The 27056-nt window shown below is 52.1% G+C and overlaps 2 protein-coding genes across 2 annotated transcripts; one reads left to right on the top strand and one right to left on the bottom strand.

The window, feature by feature from the left end:
* Positions 1–640: 640 nt before the first annotated feature.
* TRUB2 (TruB pseudouridine synthase family member 2) lies at positions 641–13174 on the bottom strand. Its single transcript, XM_066367020.1, has 8 exons — positions 13007–13174; positions 12500–12631; positions 10566–10640; positions 9385–9446; positions 7630–7711; positions 5103–5175; positions 4450–4586; positions 641–1981 (listed from the first exon to the last, which is right to left on the bottom strand). The coding sequence occupies exons 1-8, from the start codon at positions 13113–13115 to the stop codon at positions 1689–1691; spliced, it is 963 nt and encodes a 320-aa protein (XP_066223117.1). The 5' UTR covers positions 13116–13174; the 3' UTR covers positions 641–1688.
* A 117-nt stretch (positions 13175–13291) lies between these two features.
* On the top strand, positions 13292–24744 carry COQ4 (coenzyme Q4). Its single transcript, XM_066367024.1, is given in 8 exon segments — positions 13292–13632; positions 13710–13835; positions 14896–14992; positions 15534–15636; positions 21620–21749; positions 22292–22385; positions 22896–23032; positions 23035–24744. Coding segments are annotated over 8 exon segments (798 nt in total). The 5' UTR covers positions 13292–13568; the 3' UTR covers positions 23082–24744.
* The last annotated feature ends 2312 nt before the right edge of the window (positions 24745–27056 follow it).

The raw sequence follows: 27056 nt of genomic DNA, 5'->3' as shown, positions 1-27056 counted from the left end.
TCTCGTTGTGACACCTTAGTTGTTCATTGATTGCTTTCTCTATGTGCCTTGACTGTGGGCCTTCAGCAGACCGAGTAACCCCTTGCTCAAGCCAGCGACCTTGGGTCCACACTGGTGAGCTTTTGATCAAACCAGATAAGCACGCGCTCAAACTGGTAGCCTCGGGGTCTTGAACCTAGGTCTTCCGCATCTCAGTCCAATGCTCCATCCACTGCGCCACCGCCTGGTCAGGCAGCAGGATGGTTTCTATTATGTGGAAGGACAGTTTATTCCTGTTCCAGCCAACAGTTCTAGCAACCATGCTGTCTAGGAAGAATGACCGTGTGTATACCTCAGAAGCCCCACCTATGCAGGCTCCATGGGAACTCTCCCGTGCACCAGATTGTAAGTGATTTGTACTTTTTAGCCATGTCAAATATATTTTTAACTATATTTGTTTTTGGGTTTTTTTTTTTTAACTTTTATTTTAATGAGAAGAGAGAGAGAGAGAGAGAAGGGGGGTGAGGAGCAGGAAGCATCAACTCCCATACGTGCCTTGACCGGGCAAGCCCGGGGCTTCGAACCAGCGACCTTAGCATTCCAGGTTAACACTTTATCCACTGCGCCACCGCAGGTCAGGCTGTTTTTGGGTTTTGTGGGGTTTTTTTTCCCCCCAGAATATATTTATTAAAAGCTGGGGACAATGAAACAAAGGAAGGGCTTAGGATAGAAGAGGCAACAGGAGAGAGCCTATGCGGGGCTCTGCTTTGGCCTCTAGAAATGTTAGAGCAAAGAAGCAAGCCACACTGGGCTGCGTGGACAGACTCACTGGGAAGTAAAAGTCACAGCGGTGGCAGTGAGCCAAGGCAGGGCTGCTTTTAGCTCCCTGAAAAGTCAGAGAAAAGGGAGCATGGGAAACATGTTCAGGGGGTTAGCCCAAGATGAGCTGCTGCTGCCCACTGCTCCCCAAGTTCCAAGTTTTGTGGGGACCCTTACAGTTTAGGAGAAAGAGAGCAAAAAGAGGGGCACTGGCGTGCTCCACGGAGAGCATGCTCTTTTTAACTGTATTTGTGATGCCAGTCATGGTAACCTCCTGGCCATCTAGAATTACTAGTCTTGGGCATTTGTTTTCATTTTATCTTTTTCAGTATCCTAGCTTGTTGTTATCTGCTATGAAGTATATTCCTACACCCCCTGCAGGATTTCCTAATGCTAAGATAACATGCTCAGCAACAAATGATGACTTCCAAATGAAACTAATCTTTTTTTTTTTTTTTCTTGTGGGAGAGACAGAGTCAGAGGGACAGACAGGAAGGGAGAGAGATGAGAAATATCAGCTCTTCGTTGTGGCTCCTTAGTTGTTCATTGATTGATTTCTCATATGTGCCTTGACAGGGGGGCTACAGCAGACTGAGTGACCCCTTGCTTGAGCCAGCGACCTTGGGTCCAGCCTGGTAAGCCTTGCTCAAACCAGATGAGCTCGCGCTCAAGCTGGCGACCTCAGGGTCTTGAACCTGGGTCCTCCACATCCCAGTCCGACACTCTGTCCACTGCACCACCGCCTGGTCAGGCCAGGTCTGTTTTCTTACGGCTTCTGAGTTTCACGCCACCTGTAGTAGAGCTTCCCCACTCTTTCTGCACAATCATAGATTCTGGCTCACGAACAACTCATCTTTATCCACCCACAGCCCCACCAGCAGGCCAGCCTTTCAAAGCGGCGCTGGGCCCTCGTCCTCCTGCCAGCCTGGACCAGGGGGCTGCTGGCTGCCCCCCAGCCGTAAGCTCTTCTCCAGCTCTGCTGCCACCCGGGGCGCTGCGGCCTGGATGGCATCCTGGATGCTGTGGAAGTCCCACTGGGCCCTCAGGAGGGCGTCATCCAGGGTGAAGCAGCCATCACGCGTCCGCCGCACTTGGCAGCAGACAGCCGTGGTCTTCAGCTCCAGGCCAATCTCGTGCACCAGCCTTCGTAGCTGCTTCTGCGTCTCATGCATGCACTGCACCTCTGCGAAGGACACACAACGGCAGACATGGTGGTCAGCATAGCCTCTGGCATCAGGTCACCTAGATTCACACCCTTTGGTACCTCTTGCCTAGGAAATAACCTGAGCAAAACACCTTAGTTCTCTAGAGCTTTTTTTTTTTTTCTGAAGCTGGAAACGGGGAGACAGTCAGACAGACTCCCATATGCGCCCGACCAGGATCCACCCGGCACGCCCACCAGGGGGCGATGCTCTGCCCCCTCCGGGGCGTCGTTCTGCTGCGACCAGAGCCACTCCAGCGCCTGGGGCAGAGGCCAAGGAGTCATCCCCAGCGCCCGGGCCATCTTTGCTCCAATGGAGCCTCGGCTGCGGGAGGGGAAGAGAGAGACAGAGAGGAAGGAGGGGGGGGTGGAGAAGCAGATGGGCGCTTCTCCTATGTGCCCTGGCCGGGAATTGAACCCAGGTCCCCCGCACGCCAGGCCGACGCTCTACCGCTGAGCCAACTGGCCAGGGCCTAGAGCTTTTTTTTTTTTTTAATTGATTTTAGAAAGAGAAGAAGGGAAAGAGAGAAAGAAGACACAGAAACATCGATCTGTTCCTGTATGTGCCCTGACTGGGGATCGAACCCACTACCTTTGCATATAAGGATGATGCTCTAACCAATGGAGCTATTCAGCTAAGGCTCTAGGGCTTTGCTATTCAAAGTGTAGCCAAAGGGCTACTCTGTAGTGTTACAAGAAAGGCTGTTAGACATACAGAATCTCAGGCCCCACCCAGAGCTGCTGAGTCAGTATTGGACTTAGTTCAAAATTAATTTATTGATTAATAGATAGAGAGGAAGGGAAGGAGAAAGTGGGGGATAAAGAGATACTGACAGAAACATTAATCTGTTCCTGTATGTGCCCTGACCAGGGATCACACCCACAACCTTTGTGTATTGTGACAACCGATGCACTAACCAAGAGCTATCCAGCCAGGGCAGGATCTTTTTTTTTTAAATATTTTATTTATTGATTTTTAGAGAGGGGATAGAGATAGAGAGAGAGAGAGAGAGAGAGAGAGAGAGAGAAGGGGGAGGAGCAGGGAGCATCAACTCTCATATGTGCCTTGACCAGGCAAGCCCAAGGTTTCGAAACAGCAACCTCAGTGTTCCAGGTTGACGCTTTATCCACTGCGCCACCACAGGTCAGGCCTAAGATCTGACTTTAAAGAAGACCCCTCAGCCCTGGCTGGTTGGCTCAGCGGTAGAGCATCGGCCCGGTGTGTGGAAGTCCTGGGTTTTTTTTTTTTTTTTTTTTTTTCATTTTTCTGAAGTTTGGAAACAGGGAGAGACAGTCAGACAGACTCCCGCATGCGCCTGACCGGGATCCACCCGGCACGCCCACCAGGGGCGACGCTCTGCCCACCAGGGGGCGATGCTCTGCCCATCCTGGGCGTCGCCATGTTGCGACCAGAGCCACTCTAGCGCCTGAGGCATAGGCCACAGAGCCATCCCCAGCGCCCGGGCCATCTTTGCTCCAATGGAGCCTTGGCTGCGGGAGGGGAAGAGAGAGACAGAGAGGAAAGCGCGGCAGAGGGGTGGAGAAGCAAATGGGCGCTTCTCCTGTGTGCCCTGGCCGGGAATCGAACCCGGGTCCTCCGCACGCTAGGCCGACGCTCTACCGCTGAGCCAACCGGCCAGGGCCAAGTCCTGGGTTTGATTCCCAGTCAGGGCACACAGGAGAAGCGCCCATCTGCTTCTCCACCCCTCCCCCTCTTCTTTCTCTCTCTTCCCCTCCTGCAGCCAAGGCTCCATTGCAGCAAAGGTGGCCTGGGCGCTGAGGATGGCTCCATGGCCTCTGCACCTCAGGCGCTAGAATGGCTTCAGCCACAACAGAGCAACGCCCCAGATGGGCAGAGCATCGCCCCCTAGTGGGCATGCCGGGTGGATCCCAGTTGGGCACATGTGGGAGTCTGTCTGACTGCCTCCCCACTTCTAACTTCGGAAAAATACAAAAGAAAAAAAAAAGACCCCTCAGGTGACGTGTCGGCCAGGTTAAAGTCAAAGCACTGCTCCAAGGCTGACTTTGCTCTTGGATGAAAGTGGTGGCTGTGAGGAGTCTAAGGGGTCATTTATACTGTAAGGTGCCGAGCACAGGGGGAGTGTTGGTCAGTGCCCCAGGAGAAAGAAGTGGGAGGAGGGGGCTGGGTTGGGTGGACAGGGGAGGTGATCAACTTGAAGCACTGGGTGGCTCTGGAAGTGAGCCACTAAATATAACTTCTGCTTGTTAAGTTCTGCCTCAAAGGGTGACTCGACAGGAGATAGGACAGCATCTGTTCTGTGTGCCTATGATCGGCCACGTCTGGCCCAGGGCTCAGAAGGAAGTAGGCCCCTGCTCCCTTGGCCAGCAGAGATTGGGTTTAGCACGTGCCAGCCTCTACAAGGGCATGCTGCCATGGCTCCCCAAACCCACCTCCCTTCTCGCTGCTCTAACATCCCGGGGCCTCTTACCTAAGAGAAATTCTGGAGGCGCAAAGTGGAGGCATCGGATGCCAGTTATCAGCATCGGGGACTTGTTCATGGGCCGGATCAAGCCTCTGACAGCCATCTCATAGGCCTCCTGGGTCTGCAGGTCAAGGCTGGAGTACCTGGGGTCAAGAGGCGGAGGCAGGTGGCCAGCCTGGGGTGGGGAGCTGGGCTGACTCCTCAGCCCTGGCACTGCCCACTCCTAAAAGAGGTCTTTCCTGAAGCTCTCCGTTTGCTCTTCATCTCCCCTACCCCTCCGGGGCCCTTTCAGCAGTCGTTTCCTGTCCCTTCCAATCTGTAAACGCAGTCTGTCCCCTCTGCATTCTCCCTGGCTTCCAGTCATACACGTGCTGACCACGCCCACCCCGCCTTGGTACCACGATGTGGGCCCCAGGCTTTCCTGCTACATCATACACTCCCTAGGAGGGCAGTGGCATTCCATTTCCCTCCGCTTCCCCGGGGACTGGCCTACGACCCAACATACAGAGGCACTTCTGTCAACTGTGGAAGGAGGGAATGGTTCGTGTCCGGTTTCAGGCTCGGAAAAGATCCGTGCAATCTGCCACCAGGTGGGTGGAGGCTACAGGAGCCCTGCGGGCACCTCGTTCTGCTAGCACCTCCTTGGGGGCCCCACGTACATCACCAGGGACTTCTGATGGGAGCCTTGGATCAGGGCCAGGATTCGGTCCAGCTTCTCTCTGGTCACATGGTCTGGAAAAGCCAGGGGATGGTCAGCACACAGGTGCCCGCTGACACTGGGCAACAACAAACTGACACATTCCCTCCCCCAATCCAGCCCCATCCTCGGAATCTGAAGGGGATCCCAGAGCATCCTCTGGTCCTATTTGGGGGTTAAAAACATTTTCTTCTGGAAATGAAGCTCAATCACTTATGATTTTTGCCTAATATTCGAGGCAGGCCTCCCAAGCCTCAGTCTAGGGTTTTTCATGCCCAGAACCCTGGGAGGGAGGGTGCTATCTGTTCAAATGCTGAAACAGGTGGCAAAGTGGGAGTAGCTCTGCCTGCTGGTCCCACCAAGTGACTGCGGGCAGGCAGGCAGCAGCAGCAGCACCTGGGAACACACACAGACTGCTGGCAGGCTTCTCCTGTGGCCCAGCTGGAGCAATTTACAGCTCCAAATATTAGGGAACAGGTATGGTGGCCAAAGGCTTGCCAGCTTGAAGGGCTTGGCCTCCCATCTCTGCCTGGTTTCATCATGTTGTTGTCTTACTTGGAATGCACCTGCCACTGCCTCCTCCCCTCTCATTTACAGCCAACACAAATGCCGCCTCTTCCAGGAAGCCTTTCCTGGAGCATGCTGCTTTTTCCTCCTGGCTTCTGCCACTCTGCACCTGGGTCTCTTTCCCACCATTTAATTTCCTTTGTTTTTTTGGGTGTTTTTTTTTTGTATTTTTCTTAAGTTGGAAACGGGGAGGCAATCAGACTCCTGGATGTGCCCGACCAGGATCCACCCGGCACGCCCACCAGGGGGCGATGCTCTGCCCATCTTGGGGTGTTGCTCTGCCGCAACCAGAGCCATTCTAGTGCCTGAAACAGAGGCCACAGAGCCATCCTCAGCGCCCGGGCCATCTATGCTCCAATGGAGCCTTGGCTGTGGGAGGGGAAGAGAGAGACAGAGAGGAAGGAGAGGGGGAGGGGTGGAGAAGCAGATGGGCGCTTCTCCTGTGTGCACTGGCCGGAAATCGAACCTGGGACTCCCGCACGCCAGGCTGATGCTCTACCACTAAGCCAACCGGCCAGGGCCTAATTTCCTTTGGTTTTTACATTACTTTTAAATTATGTAATTGATATACAAATCTTCTTTAAGAAATTCAGATCATCACCAACAAACATCTCTCCTTCTCCCAATTCTGGCCTCCTCCCTCCCAAAAGTGTCAACTTGGTAGCTGTCTTTCTTTTTTTTCTTTTTTAATTTTTCCATTAATTTGAAAAAGAGAAAGCGAAGGAGAGAAAGAGAGGAAGGGAGGGGAAGAGAGAAAAGCATCAACCTGTTGTTCCACTTAGGTGTTCCACCTAGTTGTGCACTTCCTGGTTGCTTCTTGCCTGCGCCTGACTGAGGACTGGACCTGCGACCTCTGTACTCTGGGCTGACTTTATCCACTGAGCCACCTGGCCAGGCCCGTAGTTGTCTTTAGATGTATGTGTTTTGGATGCTGACACACATCTACACCTTGTCACATTTTTAATCTTCTCCAGAAGGCATAGAGGTGTGTCTGCTCTCCTTGCTAGAGTGTGAGTTCTCTCAGACTGGGGACACTATCTGATTTTCCATATGTTCCCCCGTGCCTGGGGCACACTTGGTCCTCAAACGCATGTGCCAAATAAACAAAGGCAATAAACTGTATTGAAAGTGTTAGAGTATGGGAAGAGTAAAAAGTGAAGAATGGGCCATCCATCCACCCATTCATCTACCCCATCTATCCATCCAACCATCCACCCACACATCCCCATCCATCCATTCATTCATCCATCTATCCCCACCTATACACCCCCATCCACCCCCATCCATCCATTCTCCCATCCCCTATTCAACAAGCACCTCCCTCGTCCCAGACCAAGCTCTGTGTGATCACAGGAGTGAAATTACAGCCTGGTGGGAGATGGATATTAAATAATCTCTAACCATTAGCTTACTTTTCACCCAGTCCAAGCCTAGGGGCTGGAGAAGCTTCCCTGGGGAGGTGACATTTAAGCCATGTGAGGAGGCAGAGGGGAGCATAGGGTGTTCCTGGAACAAGGAATGATGTGTTCAAAGCCCCCCCGTAGCTTGCCCAAGCTTGGTGTGTCTAAGGTATCGGTGTGTGTGTGTGTGTGTGCGCGCGCACACACACGTGCCATGCATGAGTGTGCATGTGTGTGGAATCAAGAGAAAGCAAATGCACCTGACCTGTGGTGGCGCAGTGGATAAAGTGTCAACCTGGAAATGCTGAGGTTGCCGGTTCGAAACCCTGGGCTTGCCTGGTCAAGGCACATATGGGAGTTGATGCTTTCTGCTCCTCCCCCCTTCTCTCTCTCTCTCTCTCCCCCCTCTCTATAATGAATAAATAAAATCTTTAAAAAAAAAAAAAAGAGAGAAAGCAAATGCAAAATGCAGAGGCAGCCACCGGGCCACTCCCACCTACCCTGGGCTCCCAGGGCGCTCACCATACGTCGTCTTCTCCACCAGCTGCCCGTCCTCAGAGAAGTCGTCTGTGGCTTTGCCCAGGAGGCCGCGGACTGTGTAGTCCTGTGAGGACAGGGAGGGGAAGACGCAGCCCTGTCCCTGCTCTGAGCCTCAGCACTGAGGAGGGAAGTGCCAGCCTGAGGCTGGGGCTGGGAGCCCGCAGGCCTTCCTGCAGGGAGCTCAGGCGCTCCACCCTGCCCAGCGGCCCCTCGACCCCAGGGAAGGACACTGCACTTTCCTACACAGGACGGGCGGCCCACAAAGGGTGCTGAAGGACATAATGCAGCCGCCCCTCGCCTCCACACCTCCCCACTCCAGGCAAACCCGACAATTCATCATGCTGGGCCCCTCCCAGCATGCCCTGTCGGCTTCTCCCCAGCCCTCTAAGTGTGATCTATGCAGCTGAATGCCTCTGCCACGAATCAGAGTAATGACGATAATGACGACAGTGATGATGACAACAGTCACACTGAGCATTTACCACGTGCCAATGACTGTGCTATCCTACATGGAGTCACTAATTTAATCTTCAAAGTGACCCTGTACAGATGGGATACTTTTTTTAAGATTGATTTTAGAGAGAGGAAGACAGTGAGAGAGACAGGAACACTGATCTGTTCCTGTATGTGCCCCGACCGGGGACTGAACTGGCAACCTCTGTGCTTCAGGACGACGCTCTTAACCAACTGAGCTGTCCAGTCAGAGCCAGAGGAGGTCCTATTATCCATTACTGTCCAGTCAGAGACAGAGGAGGTCCTATTATCCATTACCATTTAAGAGCCGAGAAGCCTGACCAGGTGGTGGCACAGTGGATAGAGCGTCAAACTGGGATGCGCAGGACCCAGGTTCGAGACCCCGAGGTCGCCAGCTTGAGCACGGGCTCATTTGGTTTAAGCTAAAAAGAACCTCACCAGCTTGGACTCAAGGTTGCTGGCTTGAGCAAAGGGTTACTCAGTCTGCTGTAGCCCCCAGGTCAAGGCACATATGAGAAAGCGATCGATGAATAACTAAAGTGCCATAACAAAAAACTGATGATTGATGCTTCTCATCTCTCTCTCTTCCTGTCTGCTTGTCCCTATCTATCCCTCTCTCTGAAAAAAAAAAAAAAAGCCAAGGAAATGGAGGTGCACGGTTGTTAAGTAATCCACCCAAGGACCCATGGCTAGCAGAGGTAGAAGCTCATTTTGGCTCCAAAATTTGTGCTTTTAAACCATTAAAAACAAGGGCTCATTCACATGACACCTGTGCATACCCTCACGGCACCAGACTCCACAGTCCCAGCCTGGACACACACTCCCTGATGCTGGGACAATGATGTCCACTTCTCAATCTCGGGGAGACAACCAGTTGGTATCACAACCAGGCTCTGGTGTCAAGACAGATCCAGGTTCAAATTCCAGCTGTTACTTTCAAGCTATATGAACCTGGGCAAGTGACATCCTCTCTCTGAGTCTTTACATCTGTAAGATGGGTTCATAGAGCCCCCTTGGCAGGGAGGCTGTGAGGTGTCCACGAGGGAGTCCGTGCACAGTGCTCGGCATACAGCAGTCAGCACGCAATAATGCTAGCAGTCATCGTTACGTTGTTACTGTCTTCCATAGCACATCACTATAAAAAAATGCTTACTGACGGCCTGGGTGCTCCCAATGAAAACCTCCCAGCTTCAGAATCCTGCCAGTGACCCCCAGGGAAGGACCGGAATATAAGCAGGCTGTCCCTAGCTCTCCCCACCATACCTTGGTGAGGTGAGCGTTGTACATGTCGGTGAGGAGACTGCGTCCATGTCCCACGCCGAGCACTGAAAGGCACCCAAGGCTGATCTCACACCTGGCTTCCACTGCCTGTTTCCCTGGGACCCCCAGCCCCTACACCTGCCCCTAGAAGATTCCCCCCTCCCAAGCTGCTGAAGCAGCAGGGGGTAAGGAAGGCGTCTCCTCCAGGGAGCTGCTGAGCTCCTCTGGGTATACACGAAGATGCAGATTTCTGGGCCCCACCCATACGCACTGGCTGGTTTATGGTGGGGAGGGGGCCTAGGATACTTAGCGAGCTCTCCATGGGCTTCTGATGCACTCAAAAGAGACCACTGGCCCAGTCACACAGATGGGGGCTTAAATGATGGGTGGCTCTTAGCGTGACCATTAACCTCCTAGGGCCTCAGGTTCCCCCTCAGGAAACTGGGGATAAAAACGTTGTCTGATCTCTGAAGTACTGTGAAGACTGAGGCAACGCACAGGAAGCAGCACAAAGGAAGTGCCCATAAATGGGGGCATTGTGGCCACTCCCTGCCTTTCCCCAGCTCTGTTTCTCCCTCTGGCTGAAGAGAATGATCCTCCATTCAACCCTAGAGAGGGAGGGGGGCATGAGATCACGTCTGCCCGCCAGTGCCCCAGGAAGCAAGACAAGGAGATTGTGACTGTCGCTTATGGGGGGTGTGGACACTGCCTGATGCTGGGGACACAGATAGCTCATGACTCAGGGATTTCTGTGTCCAGCTCCAGTGACACCCAGACCCTGGCTAGTGGGGTCAGAGTCACATGCTTGACTACCCCATGCAAGCAATGACAGTTTTCCCTCGCTGGACCAGGGGCATTCATGGGACCCAGACAAGTCACCTAAGCTTGTGAAACCTTATTTTCTTCATCCATAAAATCATAGAATATCTTGCTAATAAGGCTGCTGTGGTGAATACATGTGCACGAATGGCTTCGTACCATATGTCTCATACAGGGATCACTTGATAAGGGTGAGCGATTTGACTTCCCACCTTCCACCAGCTGATGAGACTTGGGGCAGGAATTGGGAGGAGAGCAGCAGTAGAAAGTGGCTATCAGGTTGGAAGCGGGCTGGATTCCTGGTATGTACCCAGTCCTCCTCCAAGCCTATGTCCCTGCACGCCCAGACTCACCACATCACCTACCAAGTACCCCAGATGCCTGCACATCCAGCCGGTGTCCCACGCCAACCTTCAGGCTGCTGAATGCTGGTCCACATACTGGAAAGAAACAAATGAAGTCCCTTTCCTCAACAAATGAAGATGGCTCTGAGCTGTGCGATGACCTCATTTCTACAGTGTAGCCTCGTGGAGACCAGGACAGGATCAGGTTGGACTTTCAGGATTCTCCACCATCAACTCTTGAGCCTAGAGTTATTTTTTTCAGTTCCCTGAGCCCAGAGAAACAAGAACACCAGATGCCTGTTACTCTGCCTATCACCGTTACCTCAACGAAAAGGCTTTGAGTGTAGCGGGCCTAAAAATGGGAATCAAGATCGTAGGGTTCCGTACCCAGCTCCTGCAGGAGAGTCCTGGCCACTTTCCCAGTGAGGACGTGGAGCTATGAGCTCATTCAGGCAGAGCCTGGGTCTCTCTGTTCACAGCTTTACCCCCAGAGGCCAGAACTCACCAGCGGCTCAGAAAATAACTACTGAAAGAATGAAGGACTCATCAAAATATAAACATTAAAATATGTGTAGTTTTTTTTATATCAATCATACCTCAATAAAGCTGTTCAAAGAAAAACAAAACAAAACAATGGAGCTCATGCAGGAATAAACCAAAAGCATTTGCACCCCTGCAGATCAAGAGGAATCCAGGGAGAGGGAACAGGGTGGTGAAGAGCCCTTTGGATCCAGGCTGTGTTACTTAATGTCAACACGAGGCTTCAGTTTCACTTGTGAAATGAGAATAGGATTCATCTCACAGGACTGTGGTAAATATTCCAGGAGACAGTACTTAGAAAAAGCTTAACACAGTGTCTAATACAAAGTAGATCCTTAATACATCATACTTAGTGGTTTGTTTTTTATTATTATTGATTGATTTTAGAGAGAAGAGGGAGAGAGAAACATCTATTTGTTGTTCCACTTATTTATGCATTCTGATTCTTGTATTGATATGTGCCTGACCAGACCCACAGCCTTGGCATATCAGGATGATGCTCTAACCAACTGAGCTGCTCAGCCAGGGTCCATCATGCTTGTTATTGTTACACTGTAGAATCACTGAGTATCACTGTTGAAGAGGTTTAGAGGTTTTTGGTCAAGCCCCTTGGTCCGCCCATAGCCTCCTGACTTCTGCCTCCTTAGGACTTCTACCTGAAGGTCTCAGCTCTCACCTGGAGTCCCAGAATAGTAAAGGGCTCAGCAAACTATAGTTTTGCTAATTTTTTTTTCTATTTTTCAATGGTTAAAAAAAACGAGTGGCCTGACCAGGTGGTGGCGCAGTGGATAGAGCGTCGGACTGGGATGCAGAGGACCCAAGTTCGAGACCCCGAGGTCGCCAGCTTGAGCGCGGGCTCATCTGGTGGAGCAAAAACCCACCAGCTTGAACCCAAGGCCACTGGCTCGAGCAAGGGGTTACTCCGTCTGCTGAAGGCCCGCGGTCAAGGCACATATGAGAAAGCAATCAATGAACTAAGGTGTTGCAATGCGCAATGAAAAACAAATGATTGATGCTTCTCATCTCTCTTTGTTCCTGCCTGTCCCTCTCTCTGATTCTCTCTCTGTCTCTGTAAAAAAATAAATAAAATTAAAAAAAAAAATGAGTGAATAATAGTGTGTCACATAACAAAATTACATGAAATTCAAATGTCAGTGTCCATAAATAAAGTTTTGTTGAAATACAGCCAGGCTCATTGCTTTACATATTGCTGATAACTGCTTTTGCACTTCAATGGCAGAACTGAGCCTACAAAGCCTAAACTATTTACTGTCTGGAAAATCTGCATATCTCTTGTCAAATACTTCATCTCCACTGTGGCCCTTTCTAGGTCTGGAACAGGAGTCTGAGCACTGACTGGGACACTGGCTCTGGGCAGATTTCCCGGGAAGTGTCCCCTCCTGAATGTTCCTTACCCAGAGGATGGTTGGTAAGGGTGGGCACACTGGTGGCTCTGAGGGTCAGCTCCTTTTCTTCACTGCCTTCCACAGGGCCCAGCAGGAAGCGAACACGCTGTTTGGGGGCAGGAGGCTTCCCAGCATTGAGACCTGAACATACACAGGTAAAGGACATCTTGTCAATTCTGTCTGAACATTGGGGAAGGAGGGGCAGGGAAACATGCAGACATAGGAGGCAGAAGAGAGGTGCCAAAGAGGGCCCACGGTGTAGCGAACAGAATAGTTAGGAAACAAACCCGGGTTCAAATCCTGACTCTATTACTCACTGCTTACAACCACGAGCAATACTGAATCTATTTAGCCATTTGAACACGAGAGAAAGTGAGGAGTTAGAGGAACACGATTAGGAAAGTGCCCTGCCCAGGAGACTAGATCACATGACTTGATTTTGCTAGCGGATTAGAAGCGGAATTGATGTCTGGGGAGAACGGATGCGCAATCGTGGGTCTGGCTGGAGGCACTCACCCTTGAGAAGCTGCAACTCCACGGTATCCCGCAGGTGCTTCCAGTGTAGCCCCGGGGGCTTGTAGGCCGCAAAGAGCCCATGCAACCGCGCCAAACCGGCGGTCCCCATGTCTGAGGCCAGCGGTCCGGCCGCGCCGCCAAGCGGGACGGACGGAAGTGCCGTACGGTCCCATACCCAAATGCAGTCCTTACAAGGCGCACGGTCGGGTTTCGCAGCCGGAAGCGGTTCTCCTCTTACTATCCTCGGGGAAAAGAGGCTGCGGAAAAGGAAATACGGTCCGGCGCTGAACCCAATGCCAGCGGGACTTAACTTGGAGACTTGAAGGAAATGAGAGTTTTACTTTACATCGGTAGAGACAGATCACCTGGGTTGCCTTTTTATAGTCAGCGATAGTGTCCTTTCCTGTCCGTGCAGGACGATCCGCCCCCAAAGGTCCTACTCAGAATGATAGGGATCCAGTTCTTTTGACCTTTCCGGCCTCGATCTGCCGCGAAGTTTGGTGCATCTGCCCTGCCCGGGGCGTCCTCCCGCCGCCTTAGGGAAGTGTTTGCTTCCCTGACGATGCTGCTGCAAGGGGCCCTGCGTCCCCTCCGCCTGCTTCAGGGTCTCCCTGGACCTGCTGCAGGCAAGTGGCGGAGGCGGGAGGGAATCCTGGTAGGTCCCCCCACACTTCTGACCGCGGCCTTTCTTCTTGCCTCGCAGGTGTGCCTCTCCGAGCCGCGAGCACCGGCCTCCTCTACCCCGAACACATCCCCACCTCCTTGCTGCAGAAGGCGCTGTTGGCTGCCGGCTCTGCCGGAATGGCCCTCTACAACCCTTATCGCCACGGTAAGGCCGCCCGCGCTCTGGTGGAGGCCCTTGCCTTGGAAGCCTGGGCCAGCCCCAACCTCTGTCAAAGCTTCCGTTTCCTATGGGTAACGAGAATAGACTAGGTTAGGATACCCAAACCTGGCTGTACCTCGTACTCACCTGGAACATTAATAAAACTGCAGATGCCTGGGTCCTACCCTAAACTCAGTCCCTATCTGACAGGCGTGGAGAGGGGCGGGAGGAAGGGGTTTGGAATCTGAGTTTCTGCCTTTTGAAACTACTTAACAGTATATTCTGTCATCCAGCCACAATGGGAATCTCTGGACTAAATAGATGCTTTATAAGCACCTATTCCCACTAGAAATTAAACTTTATAAGGTCAGGGACTATGACTGCCCTGTTCCACCATATGAGCAGCATTTTGGATAGTGCCTGGCCCATAATAAATGCTCAATAAATGTTTACGGGCTGTATGACTAGAACATCTTAGGATTCTACGGTGCCTTTCTTATCCCTCCCAGGCTTCTTAAGTCCTCCTACTAATAAAAACCATCATGCTAACTGCCCTCTGGCACATTCTGGCTGCTCACTGTGCTAAGTGCTTTACATGCATGATATTTTTTATTTCACACATTAGCCCTATTAGAAAGGTGTGATCTGCACTTCACAAACTAGGACACTGAGGATTGGAAATGTGAAGCAGTTTAGACAAGATAACCTAGACAGTGACTGCATGTGGATTCAAACCCAGCACTCTGATACCAGAGCTTGTATCTGTCAGTGGAGACATTATATGGAGTTGTGATAATGAATGTGAAAGTGATCCATAAACTCTTGAGAGCACTGTGCCAAACAGAACCACGTCACCTACTAGGTTAATAACATTAATACAAATCACTACAGATATATTGAACACTAACTGTGTGCAGGATGATTTGCTAAGTGTTTAACATGAATTTGCATATCTAAGAGGTAGATCTTATTCCTGTTTTATCATTTAGGAAGTGGAGACTCAGGCCAGGTCAAGTAACTTACCTAAGATTATATCCTATGTTTTTCCCAATTTCTTTTCTTTCAGACATGGTTGCAGTTCTAGGGGAGACCACAGGATGCCGTGCCCTGGAGGTGCTCAGGGATAAGATGAAGAGGGATCCAGAGGGTGCCCAGATCCTGCAGTAGGTCCCAGCTCCGCCTCGGGGGTTGAGTGTAGTCTGTGGTGTTCCTGCTCTCTCTGGAGTCACATTGTGTCAGTCCTGTTCTTCTAGGGAGCTCTCAATATCATGGTTATGGGTGGCTTCATAGGCTGGGCACTGCCCAACTCCAGGGATGCCATTCATATAGATACTATGATGACCCCTAGATAGTGCAGTGCGGTAGCCTTGGCCCAGTTCCTGCCACATGGCTCTATACCTTCTCTAAGCTCCCATAACACGTGCTAGCTGTCCCCCGCCACCCCCCCCCCCACAGTGCCCTTTGTGAGTGCCCTGATCACATTTGAGGCCTGCCTGCCTGCCTAGGTTGTGCCCCTGGAGGGAGGAACCACACCCTTAGCTTGTAGTAGTCTCCTCAGTCCTGCCACCTAGAAGATGCTCCATCAGGACCTGTGGTCCTGTTGCTGCTCTGCCCCTTCACCTCTCACAACTTGTTTTAGCTGAACTTTTCACCTGCTTTTGCTGGTGCCTTCCCAGCACCTGAGTCCTGCCTTCTGCCTTGCAGGGAGCGTCCCCGCATCTCTCTGTCCACCCTTGACCTGGGCAAGCTCCAGAGCCTGCCTGAAGGCTCCTTCGGCCGCGAGTATCTCCGTTTCCTGGATGTGAATGTGAGTTTCCGTTTTTTGTGCATTTGGCAATTACCAGGAAGGACAGATGAGTGGCATGGGTATGACGTCCCAAGGAAGGAGGAGCCTTCCCCCTGAGCTGCCACCATAGGCAGGAGTGCTTTCTTGTGCCAAGGCTTTGTCATTTTCTATGTGAAAGGTAAATGGGCCAATGACATCGCTCCAAGTAATCATTCTGGCTGGCATTTATTAACCTCTTACTGCATTCCAGATGCCAGGCTGATCCGTGATCTCGCTGAATCATCCCAATAACTGTCAAGTGTGTTTTGTTAATACCCTCCCCCCTTTTTTTTTTGTATTTTTCCGAAGTTGGAAATGGGGAGGCAGTCAGACAGACTCCCGCATGCGCCCGACCGGGATCCACTCGGCACGCCCACCAAGGGGCGATGCTCTGCTCATCTTGGGGCGTCGCTCTGCCGCGATCAGAGCCATTTTAGCGCCCGAGGCAGAGGCCACAGAGCCATCCTCAGCGCCCGGGCCAACTTTGCTCCAGTGGAGCCTTGGCTGTGGGAGGGGAAGAGAGAGACAGAAAGGAAGGAGAGGGGGAGGGGTGGAGAAGCAGATGGGCGCTTCTCCTGTGTGCCTTGGCCGGGAATCAAACCCGGACACCTGCACGCCAGGCTGACGCTCCACCTGAGCCAACTGGCCAGAGGCAATACCCCTTTTCATGGCTGAAACTGAGGCTTTGAGGAGCCGAGCAGCTTGCTGACTTCATACAGCCAGTGTTACTGCAAGTGGTATACAGACCTGTTACACTGTGTCCCCCTGTTCCAGAGACAGTGCTTTCCCTTGGCTATGACATGTGGCACTCTCTAGTCCCAGGAGGAGGGGAGAGTCCCAATTAATTACTGAGGAACTCATTCATTTGCTTAGCATCTGGCATGTGACATTCATTGTTCCAGGTTCTGGGGACATAATATACTGAACTAGACAGACAAGATCCCTGCCCTCCTGGAGCTAATAGTCTGGTTGGGGAGATACAGAAAGCAGTAAAAGAAAGAAGTTGTCATATAAAACCTCATACAATTTATTGAATACTTAGAACTTACCAGACGCTGTTCACAGCAACTGGAATACAGTGGACAAACATGCAAAGAGCCTGCCTCACAGAGCTTCCGTTCTAGCAGGTGGTGCTATGAGGACAGCAGTCACCATGACAGGGGACAGCGTGGGAGTGGGCTGGCCACTTCTGATAGGGTGGTCTTGGAAGAGGAGGAGGAGCCAGCCCAGAGAAGAGATGGGAGGAGCATTCCGAGCAGAGGGATTGGCAAATGCAAGGCTCCTTGTGTTTAAGGGAGACTGACCCATGTGGCCCCAGGGGAGAGAGTCAGGGGAGGCAGCCCGTGGCCTGGGAGGTCAGCCGGGCCAGGCTCTGCCAGCCATGATAAGAACTGTATTTTGTAATGGGAGCAATAGGAAGTTACTGAGGGTTTTAAGCAGAAGAGTAACATCTGACTTATAAAGGGACTTTAGGGTACAGCTAGGTACCTTCCCTGTCCGCACCCCTACCCACCAACACATAGATATCCCAACAGGGGACTTCTGCAGTTGCATCCAGCCCCACTGCAGGAGCCAGGCAGGCTGGAGGGGAGTGAGGGAAGGTTTCTGTGGAACTGGGTTTTTCAGTGTTGGCACTATTGACTTTTGGGGCTGGATAATTCTCTGTTGTGGGGGCTGTCCTGTGCATTTTAGTATGTTTGGCAGAGAGAGACAACCTTCTTCTGAAGTTACCCCAGAGCCTTTTGTCCTATTACTGTGGGGGGGAGGGCACTGACAAGGCACCTTGCCCAGTCACAGCCCTGATCGTGGTAACAACCCTAGAGATTGTGACACTCGCAGAGGATGGAAACCAGCAGCCCACAGAAGGTGAGGTAGCACCTTTGTACCAAGAGAGATTTAGATCAGGGTTCAAGGGGAGGCCACCCTCCCTGAGCTGGACATTGGTAAGAAATGTAGTCATCCATGTGGCATTAAGATTACAGGCATGAGCTTTGGACTTAAGAGTAGCTTGAATTGGCCCTGCCGGGGTCGCTAAGTTGGTTAGAGTGTCCTCCAGATATGCTAAGGTTGCAGGTTCAATCCCCAGCCAGGACACATATAAGATTCAACAAGTGAATGCATAAAAAAGTGGGACAGCAAATCTCTCTCTCTTTCTCTCTCTCAAAATCAATAAGTTAAAGCCTGCCCTGTGGTGGCGCAGGGGATAAAGCGTCGACCTCGAACGCTGAGGTTGCTGGTTTGAAACCCCAGGCTTGCCCGGTCAAGGCACATACGAAGCAACTACTGCAAGTTGATTCTTCCCGTTCCTCCCCGGTTTTCTCTCTCTCTATCCTCTCTCTAAAATCATTAAATAAAATCTTTTTTAAAATAAAAATAAGTTAAATTAATAATAATAATTTTAAAAGTAGCCTGCCTTCGCCAGGTAGCTCAATACATAGAGCATTGTCCCGGCACTCTGAGGCCACGTGTTCAGCCCCTGATCAGCACATATGAGAAGCAACCAGTGCGTGCACAATTAGGGGGAGCTACTGGGTGGAGCAGTGTATTGATGCTCGCTCATCTCTCTCTCCCTCCCCCCCTTTCTCTCTCTCCCTCAAATCAATGGAAAAATTTAAAAAAAAAAGAGGCCCTGACCAGATGGCTCAGTGGTAGAGCGTCGGCCTGGTGTGCAGGAGTCCCAGGTTCGATTCCTGGCCAGGGCACACAGGAGAAGCGCCCATCTGCTTCTCCACCCCTCTCCCTCTCCTTCCTCTCTGTCTCTCTCTTCCCCTCCCGCAGCCAAGGCTCCATTGGAGCAAAGTTGGCCCCGGCGCTGAGGATAGCTCTATGGCCTCTGCCTCAGGCGCTAGAATGGCTCTGGTTGCAACAGAGCATTGCCCCAGATGGGCAGAGCATCGCCCCCTGGTGGGCATGCCGGGTGGATCCCAGTCAGGCGCATGCGGGAGTCTGTCTGACTGCCTCCCCGTTTCCAACTTCAGAAAAATACAAAAAATAAAAGAGTAGCCTGCATTAGAATCATGCTTCTCGCCCTGGCCGGGTAGCTCAGTTGGTTAGCGCATCATCCCAGTATGCCAAGGTTGTGGGTTTGATCCTCAGGCAGGGCACATACGAGAGTCAACCAACGAATGTATAAAGTGGAACAACAAATCACTGTTTCTCTCCCTTCCTCTCTAAAAATCAAAAAAAAATTTTTTTGGGAAAAAAAATATCCCGCCTCTCTTCTCAGCATTATGGCTGTGGGCAAGTATTTGACCTCTCTGCACCTTTAATTCTTTTAACTGAGGAAAAGAGACCTAATGCTTATCTTCCAGGGCACTTACATGGTTTATCAATATATATGAATGTTAAAGCTACTGTCTTTGGAATCCAGCAAACTGTTTCAAATCCTGGCTCTGTTATTTGGCTCGCTGTGCTGTGTTGGGCAAGCTACTTTATCTCTCTCAGCCTCATTCTCCTTATCTGTGTCTGAGGCTCATAACAGTATCTGCCCCCTCGATGGTCGTGAGGATGAAGTATGTAAGATATGTAAAGGACATCGATACAGTGCAGGTAGGGACTCAGAGAGTAACTGCTATTACTATGATCACCTGCATCTTCACACAGCAGGTAGGACGCTGCGGAAGAGGTTAGGACCCAGGACCCAGTGAGGCCACAGACAGACCATGGCACTGAGCCCGCAGCCCCCAAGCCATGGAGACGTCCAGCCCCTCAGCCTCTGGACAGGCGGAGGCCACGCTTTGGGCACGGGAAGATCGGGCTGTTCCCGCTCTGTCTGGGTGCCCCTGAGCACTCAGAGAGGCAGTGCGTGGGTAAAAGAAGGGCAGTTGACATTCCCACCTGGGGTTAGAAAAGTGCCGGGGTTGGCCTTTTACCCTTGCATTCAAGAGACGTTTGTCGTCTAGGCCTTGAGGGTGAAACTGAGCGAAGCAGCCAGCCCCCGTGCCGCGCTGCCGCAGACTCCCGCAGCCCTGTTGGGAGAACGGAATGCAGGCACGTGGGAAAACTCAACTCTTCTACCTGCTGTTGTAGTAAAGCAAAAAGAAACAGGTGGAAATGAAGTTAATATTTTGTTTAACCCTGTGTATCTAAAATATTCTTTCAACATGTAGTCAATATTTTTTAATTATGGAGATTTCTTTTTAAGTTATTAATTTTAGAGAGAGAAAGAAGGGAAAGAGAAAAAAACGTTGATTTTTTTTTCTACTTATTTAAGCATTCATTTGGTTGATTTTTTTTTTCTGAGTGATTGGTTTTAGAGCTACAGAGAAAGGAAGGGAGAAGAAGGTGGAGGAAGCAGTCATTTGCTCTTCCAGTTAGTTGTGCATTCGTTGGTGGCTTCCTGTATGTGCCGTGACTGGGGATTGAATCCCACAACCTTGGTGGTTTGGGATGATGCTCTAACTGACAGCTATCTGGTCAGGACTAAATATCAAGATTTGACATTATTCTTTTATTTATTTATTTATTTATTTATTCATTTTAGAGAGGAGAGAGAGTTAGAGAGAGAGAGAGAGAAAGGGGGAGGAGCAGGAAGCATCAACTCCCATATGTGCCTTGACCAGGCAAGCCCAGGGTTTTGAACCGGTGACCTCAGCATTCCAGGTCAACGCTTTATCCACTGCGCCACCACAGGTCAGGCTGACATTATTCTTATACTAAGTCTTTGAAACTCAGTGTGTATTTTTAATGTACAGTACATCTCAATTGGAAGTTTTCTCATTTCAAAGCTCAATGGCCACATGTGGGCAATGGTGCTCTACTGGACAGCGTAGGTCTAGGAGAGACATGAACAATTACATGCATTGGACTTCACAATACAATCATGTTGAGTGCCACAGGATGCTATAGGAGACCGTCACGTGGGCCTGATCAGTCTGAAGGTCAGGAACGGTCTCCCTTGGAGGGGACACTTAAGCCAGGACATAAGGGATGAGCAGGAACTACCAAGGTGAAGATGAGGGTGGTGGATGCTAAGGCACCCTAAATCCTTAATTCATGCTAAGGATCTTTTTTTTTTCCAATTTCTAATTGTGGTAAAAAGAACAAAAATTTCCCATCTTTATCGATTTCTAAATGGACAGCTCAGTAGTGTTAAGTGTATTCACATTGTTGTGAAACCAATTTTTTTTTTATTCATTTTAGAGGAGAGAGAGAGAGAAAGAGAGAGAGAGAAGGGGGAGGAGCAGGAAGCATCAACTCCCATACGTGCCTTGACCAGGCAAGCCCAGGGTTTTGAACCGGCGAGCTCAGCACTCCAGGTCAACGCTTTATCCACTGCGCCACTACAGGTCAGGCACTCCAGAGTTTTTTGATCTTGTAAAACTGAAACTCTAGACCTGGCTGGTTAGCTCAGTCAATTAAGAGCATCCTCCCGAAACAACAAGGTTGCAGGTTCGATCCCCAGTCAGGGCACACACGGGAAGCAGCCAGTGAGTGCACGACTGAGTGGAGCAACAGATGAATGCTTCCCTTCCCCTCCCCTCTCCCTTCCTCTCTCTGTCTCTCTGAAAATAAAAAAGAAATTAAGCCCTGGCCAGATGTTTGGTCGGTTGGACCATCGTCCAAGAGCACGGAGGTTGCCGGTTCGATTCCCCTGTCAGGGCATACACAGGAGCAGCTGCATGTTCCTGTCTCTCTCTCTCTCTCTCCCTGATTCTCTCAAAAAAACAAACAAACTGAAACTCTATTCCCATTAAACAACTCCCCCTTCCCCCTGCCCCGGGCTGCTTTCCCATAGATTCAACAGGTTACGTATGTTTTCTGAGCTGGCATAGGCTGAGGGGTTGGTTGCCAATACCACACATTCCCTGCCCGAGGACTCCCGTCAGCAGGTGTAGACAGAAGCAAAGTCCCCGGGGAGTTTTGGGGGGTGCATTTGGTGGGCGTGGTTGACAGTGGAGGAGAGGCTGGCAGTTGGGCCTTGGGACCTATGGGGATGGGGTCTAGGGGAGGCCCATGTTGTCAGAGGGTCTCCCCAGACACCCGGGCGCCTACCAGATTCGTGGACGATGAGGAGCTAGCGTACGTGATCCAGCGGTACCGGGAGGTGCACGACATGCTCCACACCCTGCTGGGGATGCCCACCAACATCCTGGGTGAGTGCCACCTCTCCATCCCCCCGGAGAGTGGGGGGCGGGGCAGGGCGCTTGGCAAGCCTGTGCACCAGGGTCTGTGTTCCAGGCCAGGGTAGCGCCAACCTGTCTCTGCCACCCACCAATTAGCTGGCTCGGTGCCTCATTTTCTGCTTTACCTGAACAGCGTGGTAGCATCTGTGCTGTCCCCAAAGCCTCCCATGGCTCCTGCACAGATACAGTAGCATCCAAGCATCAGGGCTCCCTCTTCTGATGCCCTCAGACACTCCCTAGAAGAGCCTAGAGGAGCTGGCCTGGCCGTAGAGTTCTCTGCGTTCTGACCCCAAGCTTCCTGTCCAGCCCTTACTTCCTCTGGCTCTCTCTCGGACCTGGTCCTTCACTCCAAGCCAAGTGCCCTGGGGCCCAGCACTGACCAGACTGGACATGGCTGAGCCCTTGTAGAGCTTAGAGAGAAGCAGACACCTCACTGTTCCGTGCTGTGAATACCAGGGGCCTCTCTTCTTGGCCTGTACTCACCTCCCAACCCCCCTCCACCCTGCCCGCAGGAGAGATCGTGGTGAAGTGGTTTGAGGCTGTCCAAACTGGCCTGCCCATGTGCATCCTGGGTGCACTCTTCGGACCAGTTCGACTCAGTGCCCAGTAAGTTCTCAAGTGCTGAGAGGTCAAGGGGCGCTCAGAGGGGCCAGGGCTCCAAGAACTGGAAGGGCTTGCAGCCTTCCTCAGCAGCCTCGATGTTCCTCCAGGAAGTCAGAGTGGAAAGAGCAGGGCAGAGAGATGAGACTGGCCTGGTGCAGGGTCTCCAAGGCAACAGATGAAGCCTGGACATTGCAGGGGGCCCTCGGGTCTCCTGGGCCAGGCCTCAGTGCCAGGTCCAGTGATGCCGTTGCAGCTGGAGGGCAATCTAGCATTGGTTTCTGAAGTTAGGTAGCCCTCAACTTAAACCTGGGCTTTGGCGCAGTCAAGATGTGTGGCTTTGGCTACGGGGTTTTGACCTCACTGAGCTTCTGCTTCCTCATTCGAAAATTGATGATAATGACCTTCGCCTTGGGTCTGTGTGAGGGTGAATTGAGAAGATGCACATCTGCTGCTGGGCACACAGCGTGCCCGGCCCTCAGGACCTTGTTTTCTTTTCCCTCTGCTGCCCCACAGGCCTCTGCGAGTGCTGGTCTCGGAGCTGATCCCGTGGGCGGTTCAGAATGGGCGCCGGGCCCCGTGTGTCCTCAACCTGTACTATGAGCGGCGCTGGGAGCAGCCCCTGACGTCTCTACGGGAGGAGCTGGGCATCACGGACCCCCCATGCATCCCGAGGGCCTGACCCAGGCCCTGAGAGGCTGAGCCAGGAGGGCCCCGGCCGGCTCCCCACCCCCCAACCCCGCCCTCACCCCACTCACTTCCTCTGGGGCACCACCTTTGCTCCGTTCTTTGAAGACTGACCCTTGGACATCATTTATCAGAATTTGTCATAACACTGCTGCGTGGCTCTGAGGGCCAGCCCAGGAGGGCCAGCCCAGTCGTAGGCCGTGCAGTGGGGCTCCCAGGGAAGCCTGGAGCTGCCCAGAGAGAGAACTGCGGGTGAATGGAAGCCAGCCGTCTAGGCTCCTGCTGACTGTCTGTGGTCCACAGCCCTGCTCTAGGCCCCTCCCTGCCAGCCAGGGTTTTCTCGGTGTCAGGCTGCGTGTCTTCCCAGGAGTGAGGGCGATACCCAATTCCAAAGGCCGGGGAAGAGGGAGGCAGAGGAGGAGGGGAGTCTCCACTGTCTGAATAAAGGCTCCCATCACGTCAAGTGCCTCCCACCCCCACCTTTGCCCAGTGCTGGCTGACTGGCAGCCCTGAGCCTTCAAGCCACGAGAGGAGACATCGCCTCCAGCCTGCGCTTCCGTCACTTGCCCCATCTCTAGTCTGAAGTTGGGCAAACAGACCCAAGCTGCCAACTTCTCTATGGTTTTCTAGCAGTGTGACTTGGGGCGAGTCCCTGCCCCTCTCAGACTGTTTCCTCAGTGAAAAGGGAGTGAAAACGGCGCCCTCAGCAGCCTGTGGTTCTTGTGGAGGTTTTGTGAGGTGATGCTCAGTAGAGGGCTTCAGAGAAAGGACCCAAGAGGTGGGAGCTATTGCGTTACTGTGTTCGCAGGTGGAGAGGCAGCTGCTGTCTGCAGGGTCACTGTGGACTGGCAACCACGCCTTTCCCTTGGGTCAGAGCCAAGGAGTGGGGACAGATAGGTGAAAGGGATTGTTGTTGAGGAGTGGGTGAACCAGTCTTTGGATTTAGAACCAGATATACTCCCTGAATGGCAGAGCCTTTAGAGTGTGGGGGGACCAGTTCCTCATTGTGTGGCGAGGGCAAGGAGGACTCGAGAGATGGGCAAGGAATTTCCTGGAGTAACTAGAACACAGGTTGCAGAACCTGCTGCTTGGTTTTCCTTTTGCCTCGGTTTCCCTGGGGAGAATACCCGTTATAGTGAGTGTATTTATAGCTATACTCTGTGCTAGGCAGTGCCAAGCACTTAGATACATTATCACATTGATACCAACAATTGCGGGGGGAGGTGGTACTATTATATTTCACTAATGAGGCAATAGGAACAGCTGGGGCTGGAGCCAGGGGTTGTCCAAAGACCCCAGCACTGCCATGCCTATGCCTCAGCCTTCCTCGTGCCTACCGCATCCAGTCCAGGGCTCCCTGTGGCTCAGAGGGCGTGGAAGGCTGGAGGCTGACCTTAGAACCATGGCCTTTACAAAAGCAAAGCCTTTTCCCCGAACTCTGAATTTCTGCAGGAAGAGGAGGGGTTGGGGTGAGCTCCTCATACCTCATCGGTCAGTAAAAGTCAACGGTGCCAAGGTCAGGGGAGAAAGGTCAGACTCAGATGGCCTCTGCCCATCCTGGCAGCTTACCTGCTCTAGTCAGCTGTTGCCTGAATAACCCTGGGCCTTCAGAGCACTCCAGAGAATGGGCACTAGGCATTGGGGTTAGCTGGGGATGGAGTGTTGCTTCTAGATCATGGGGTGGAGCCTGACCAGGTGGTGGCACAGTGGATAGAGCGTTGGACTGGCATGCAAAGGATCCAGGTTCGAGACCCCGAGGTCACCAGCTTGAGCGCAGGCTCATCTGGTTTGAGCAAAAGCCCACCAGCTTGAACCCAAGGTCGCTGGCTCCAGTAAGGGGCTACTCGGTCTGCTGAAGGCTCGCGGTCAAGGCACATATGAGAAAGCAATCAATGAACAACTAAGGTGTTGCAACGCGCAATGAAAAACTAATGATTGATGCTTCTCATCTCTCTCCATTCCTGTCTGTCTTTGTTCTCTCTCTCTGACTCACTCTCTGTCTCTGTAAAAAATAAAAAAATAAAAATAAAAAAGTTTTAGATCATGGGGTGGCATTTCTGTCACCACCTGGAGAAAAACTGTACTGGCCATCATTGCCATTTACTGAGTTCTTACTGCAGCCCATGAGGCCCCGTCAACTTCTGTCTAAACACTGAAACGTTCATCTCAGTAAACCATGTTGTTTTTTGTCCTGTCTCTGTCCCCAGGTCATTACATAGCTCCTTGTCATTCACATCCGTACGCAAATGTCACCTCAGAGGGGCCTTCCTGGACCACACCGTCTGAAGTGGCTCCTCCCCTCCCTCACATCACCTTGTTGTCTTTAGGGTGCTTACCGCTCTGAAATTAGTTCTTTATAAGTTCCACGTCTGCTCCAGGCGGGCAGGGGCCTGTCCTCTCCCTTCACTGCTGGGACCCGTGCTCAGCACACAGGAGGGGCGTGTTGCTTCATCGTTGAAGGGCAGGATGTCAAGCCCTGTGCTGAGCACCCCGCATACAAGATCTTATTCTGTCCCCACAACAATCTTGCTTCATGGTGGAGACCCTGCTTCTCTGGTTCAGGGAGTGTCCTGGGCTCACACAGCGGGGAGTGGTGGAGCTTGTCCTGGGATGCACAGGTCTTGAGTCCTCTTGCGGTGGCCACAGAGACTTCCCCTTTCCCTCTGCCTAACAAAAGCCGTAGGTAGCTGATGGCCAGCGCAGTGTTCGGGGACACAGGCTCTAAAGGCAGATAGGCCTGCCCCGCCACTGACCAGCTCTGTCTGCGCCCCTGCAGTGGTCATGGCCCTCCTTCAAGCCTGTTTTCTCATCTGTAAAATGGGAAGAGGATAAGCCTATCTCACAACAGGGCCGTGTGCATCTGTAGTGCTTTCGCACTTAGGAAATGGACCCTGTTGTTTGCCAGGGAGGCCCTTTGAGGCCTCTGAAGTCACCATGTACACAATAAGCCAGAGGTATTTTTTTGCACACACCCAGAGTGGGAGGATTTACACAGCTCAGAGGTCACTATTGCCAAATACAGCTGAATATCTATCTGCGGGGTAGGTGCTTACTGTGTCCCAGGGGCCAAACCATTCGGTCCTCTGGGGAGGTTTAATTCAAGTGAGTCCAAATGACAGTCTCTGAGAAGTCTGGCGATTTTAGCGCTCAGGTTAGTTCTCTAATGCAGAGCAGATGGGGGCCGTGTCTGTGGAAAGGAGCCCACTGTGAGGTCAGCCTAAGCTGGGCCTGCCCCACAAATGACAGCACCGAGCTCCTGCCCTTCCTGGGAACCTCCGATGCCTCTCCACTGCGCCAGGATAGACTCAGCCTGGCACACAAACACCTTCCCAATCCCTCTCCAGCCCATGGCCTGTCCCTGCCCACATATCCTGAGGCACAAGCCAATTACTCCTCAATCACTTCACAGATGTCTTCTGAGTGTTTGACTGCTGGGGGTTCTCCGTGATCAAGATGGTTGCATCCCCACCCTGTTGGAGCTGAGCAACTTGATGGCAGTCCCAAGTGCCAACCCTGTCCTGACAGCTTGGCATGCATTATCTCATTGAATCCATACTTGGCCACACGAGGCAGGGACTGTGATGGCTGTATTTCTACACTACAAATGAGACACTGAGGCTCCACAGGGGGAGGTAGTTTGCCCAGCGTCTCACAGTTGCGGCTGGAAGTGCGACCCAGAGGCGTCTGACCGCAAAGCAATGTGTGGTGGGCGTTGATCGAAGCGCAGCGAGCACTTGGTGAGGGACAGCCTAGTCTAGCGAGTGGATCTCCACTCGCCCTCTCTGTGTCCAACTAGACTGCGAGCAACCTGAAGGCAGGCTGTCTTGTTTCCTCCGTGTCTCCTTGCACCTACCCCTCAGCCTAGCCCAGTGTCTGGTGGCTTTACTGTGCGGCTTCACCAATGTGACTGGCCTGGGTGGAGGAGAACAGGGAGGCTGGTTAACACCTCCCTCTTCAAAGTTCTCATTTGTCTTCTTTGCATATGACCTC

Source organism: Saccopteryx leptura, chromosome 2 (genome assembly GCF_036850995.1).
Source record: "Saccopteryx leptura isolate mSacLep1 chromosome 2, mSacLep1_pri_phased_curated, whole genome shotgun sequence".
NCBI classification, from domain to species: Eukaryota; Metazoa; Chordata; class Mammalia; order Chiroptera; family Emballonuridae; genus Saccopteryx; species Saccopteryx leptura.
The sequence above is the reverse complement of the archived record's forward strand: the minus strand, read 5'-3'. Positions and strand labels throughout refer to the sequence as shown.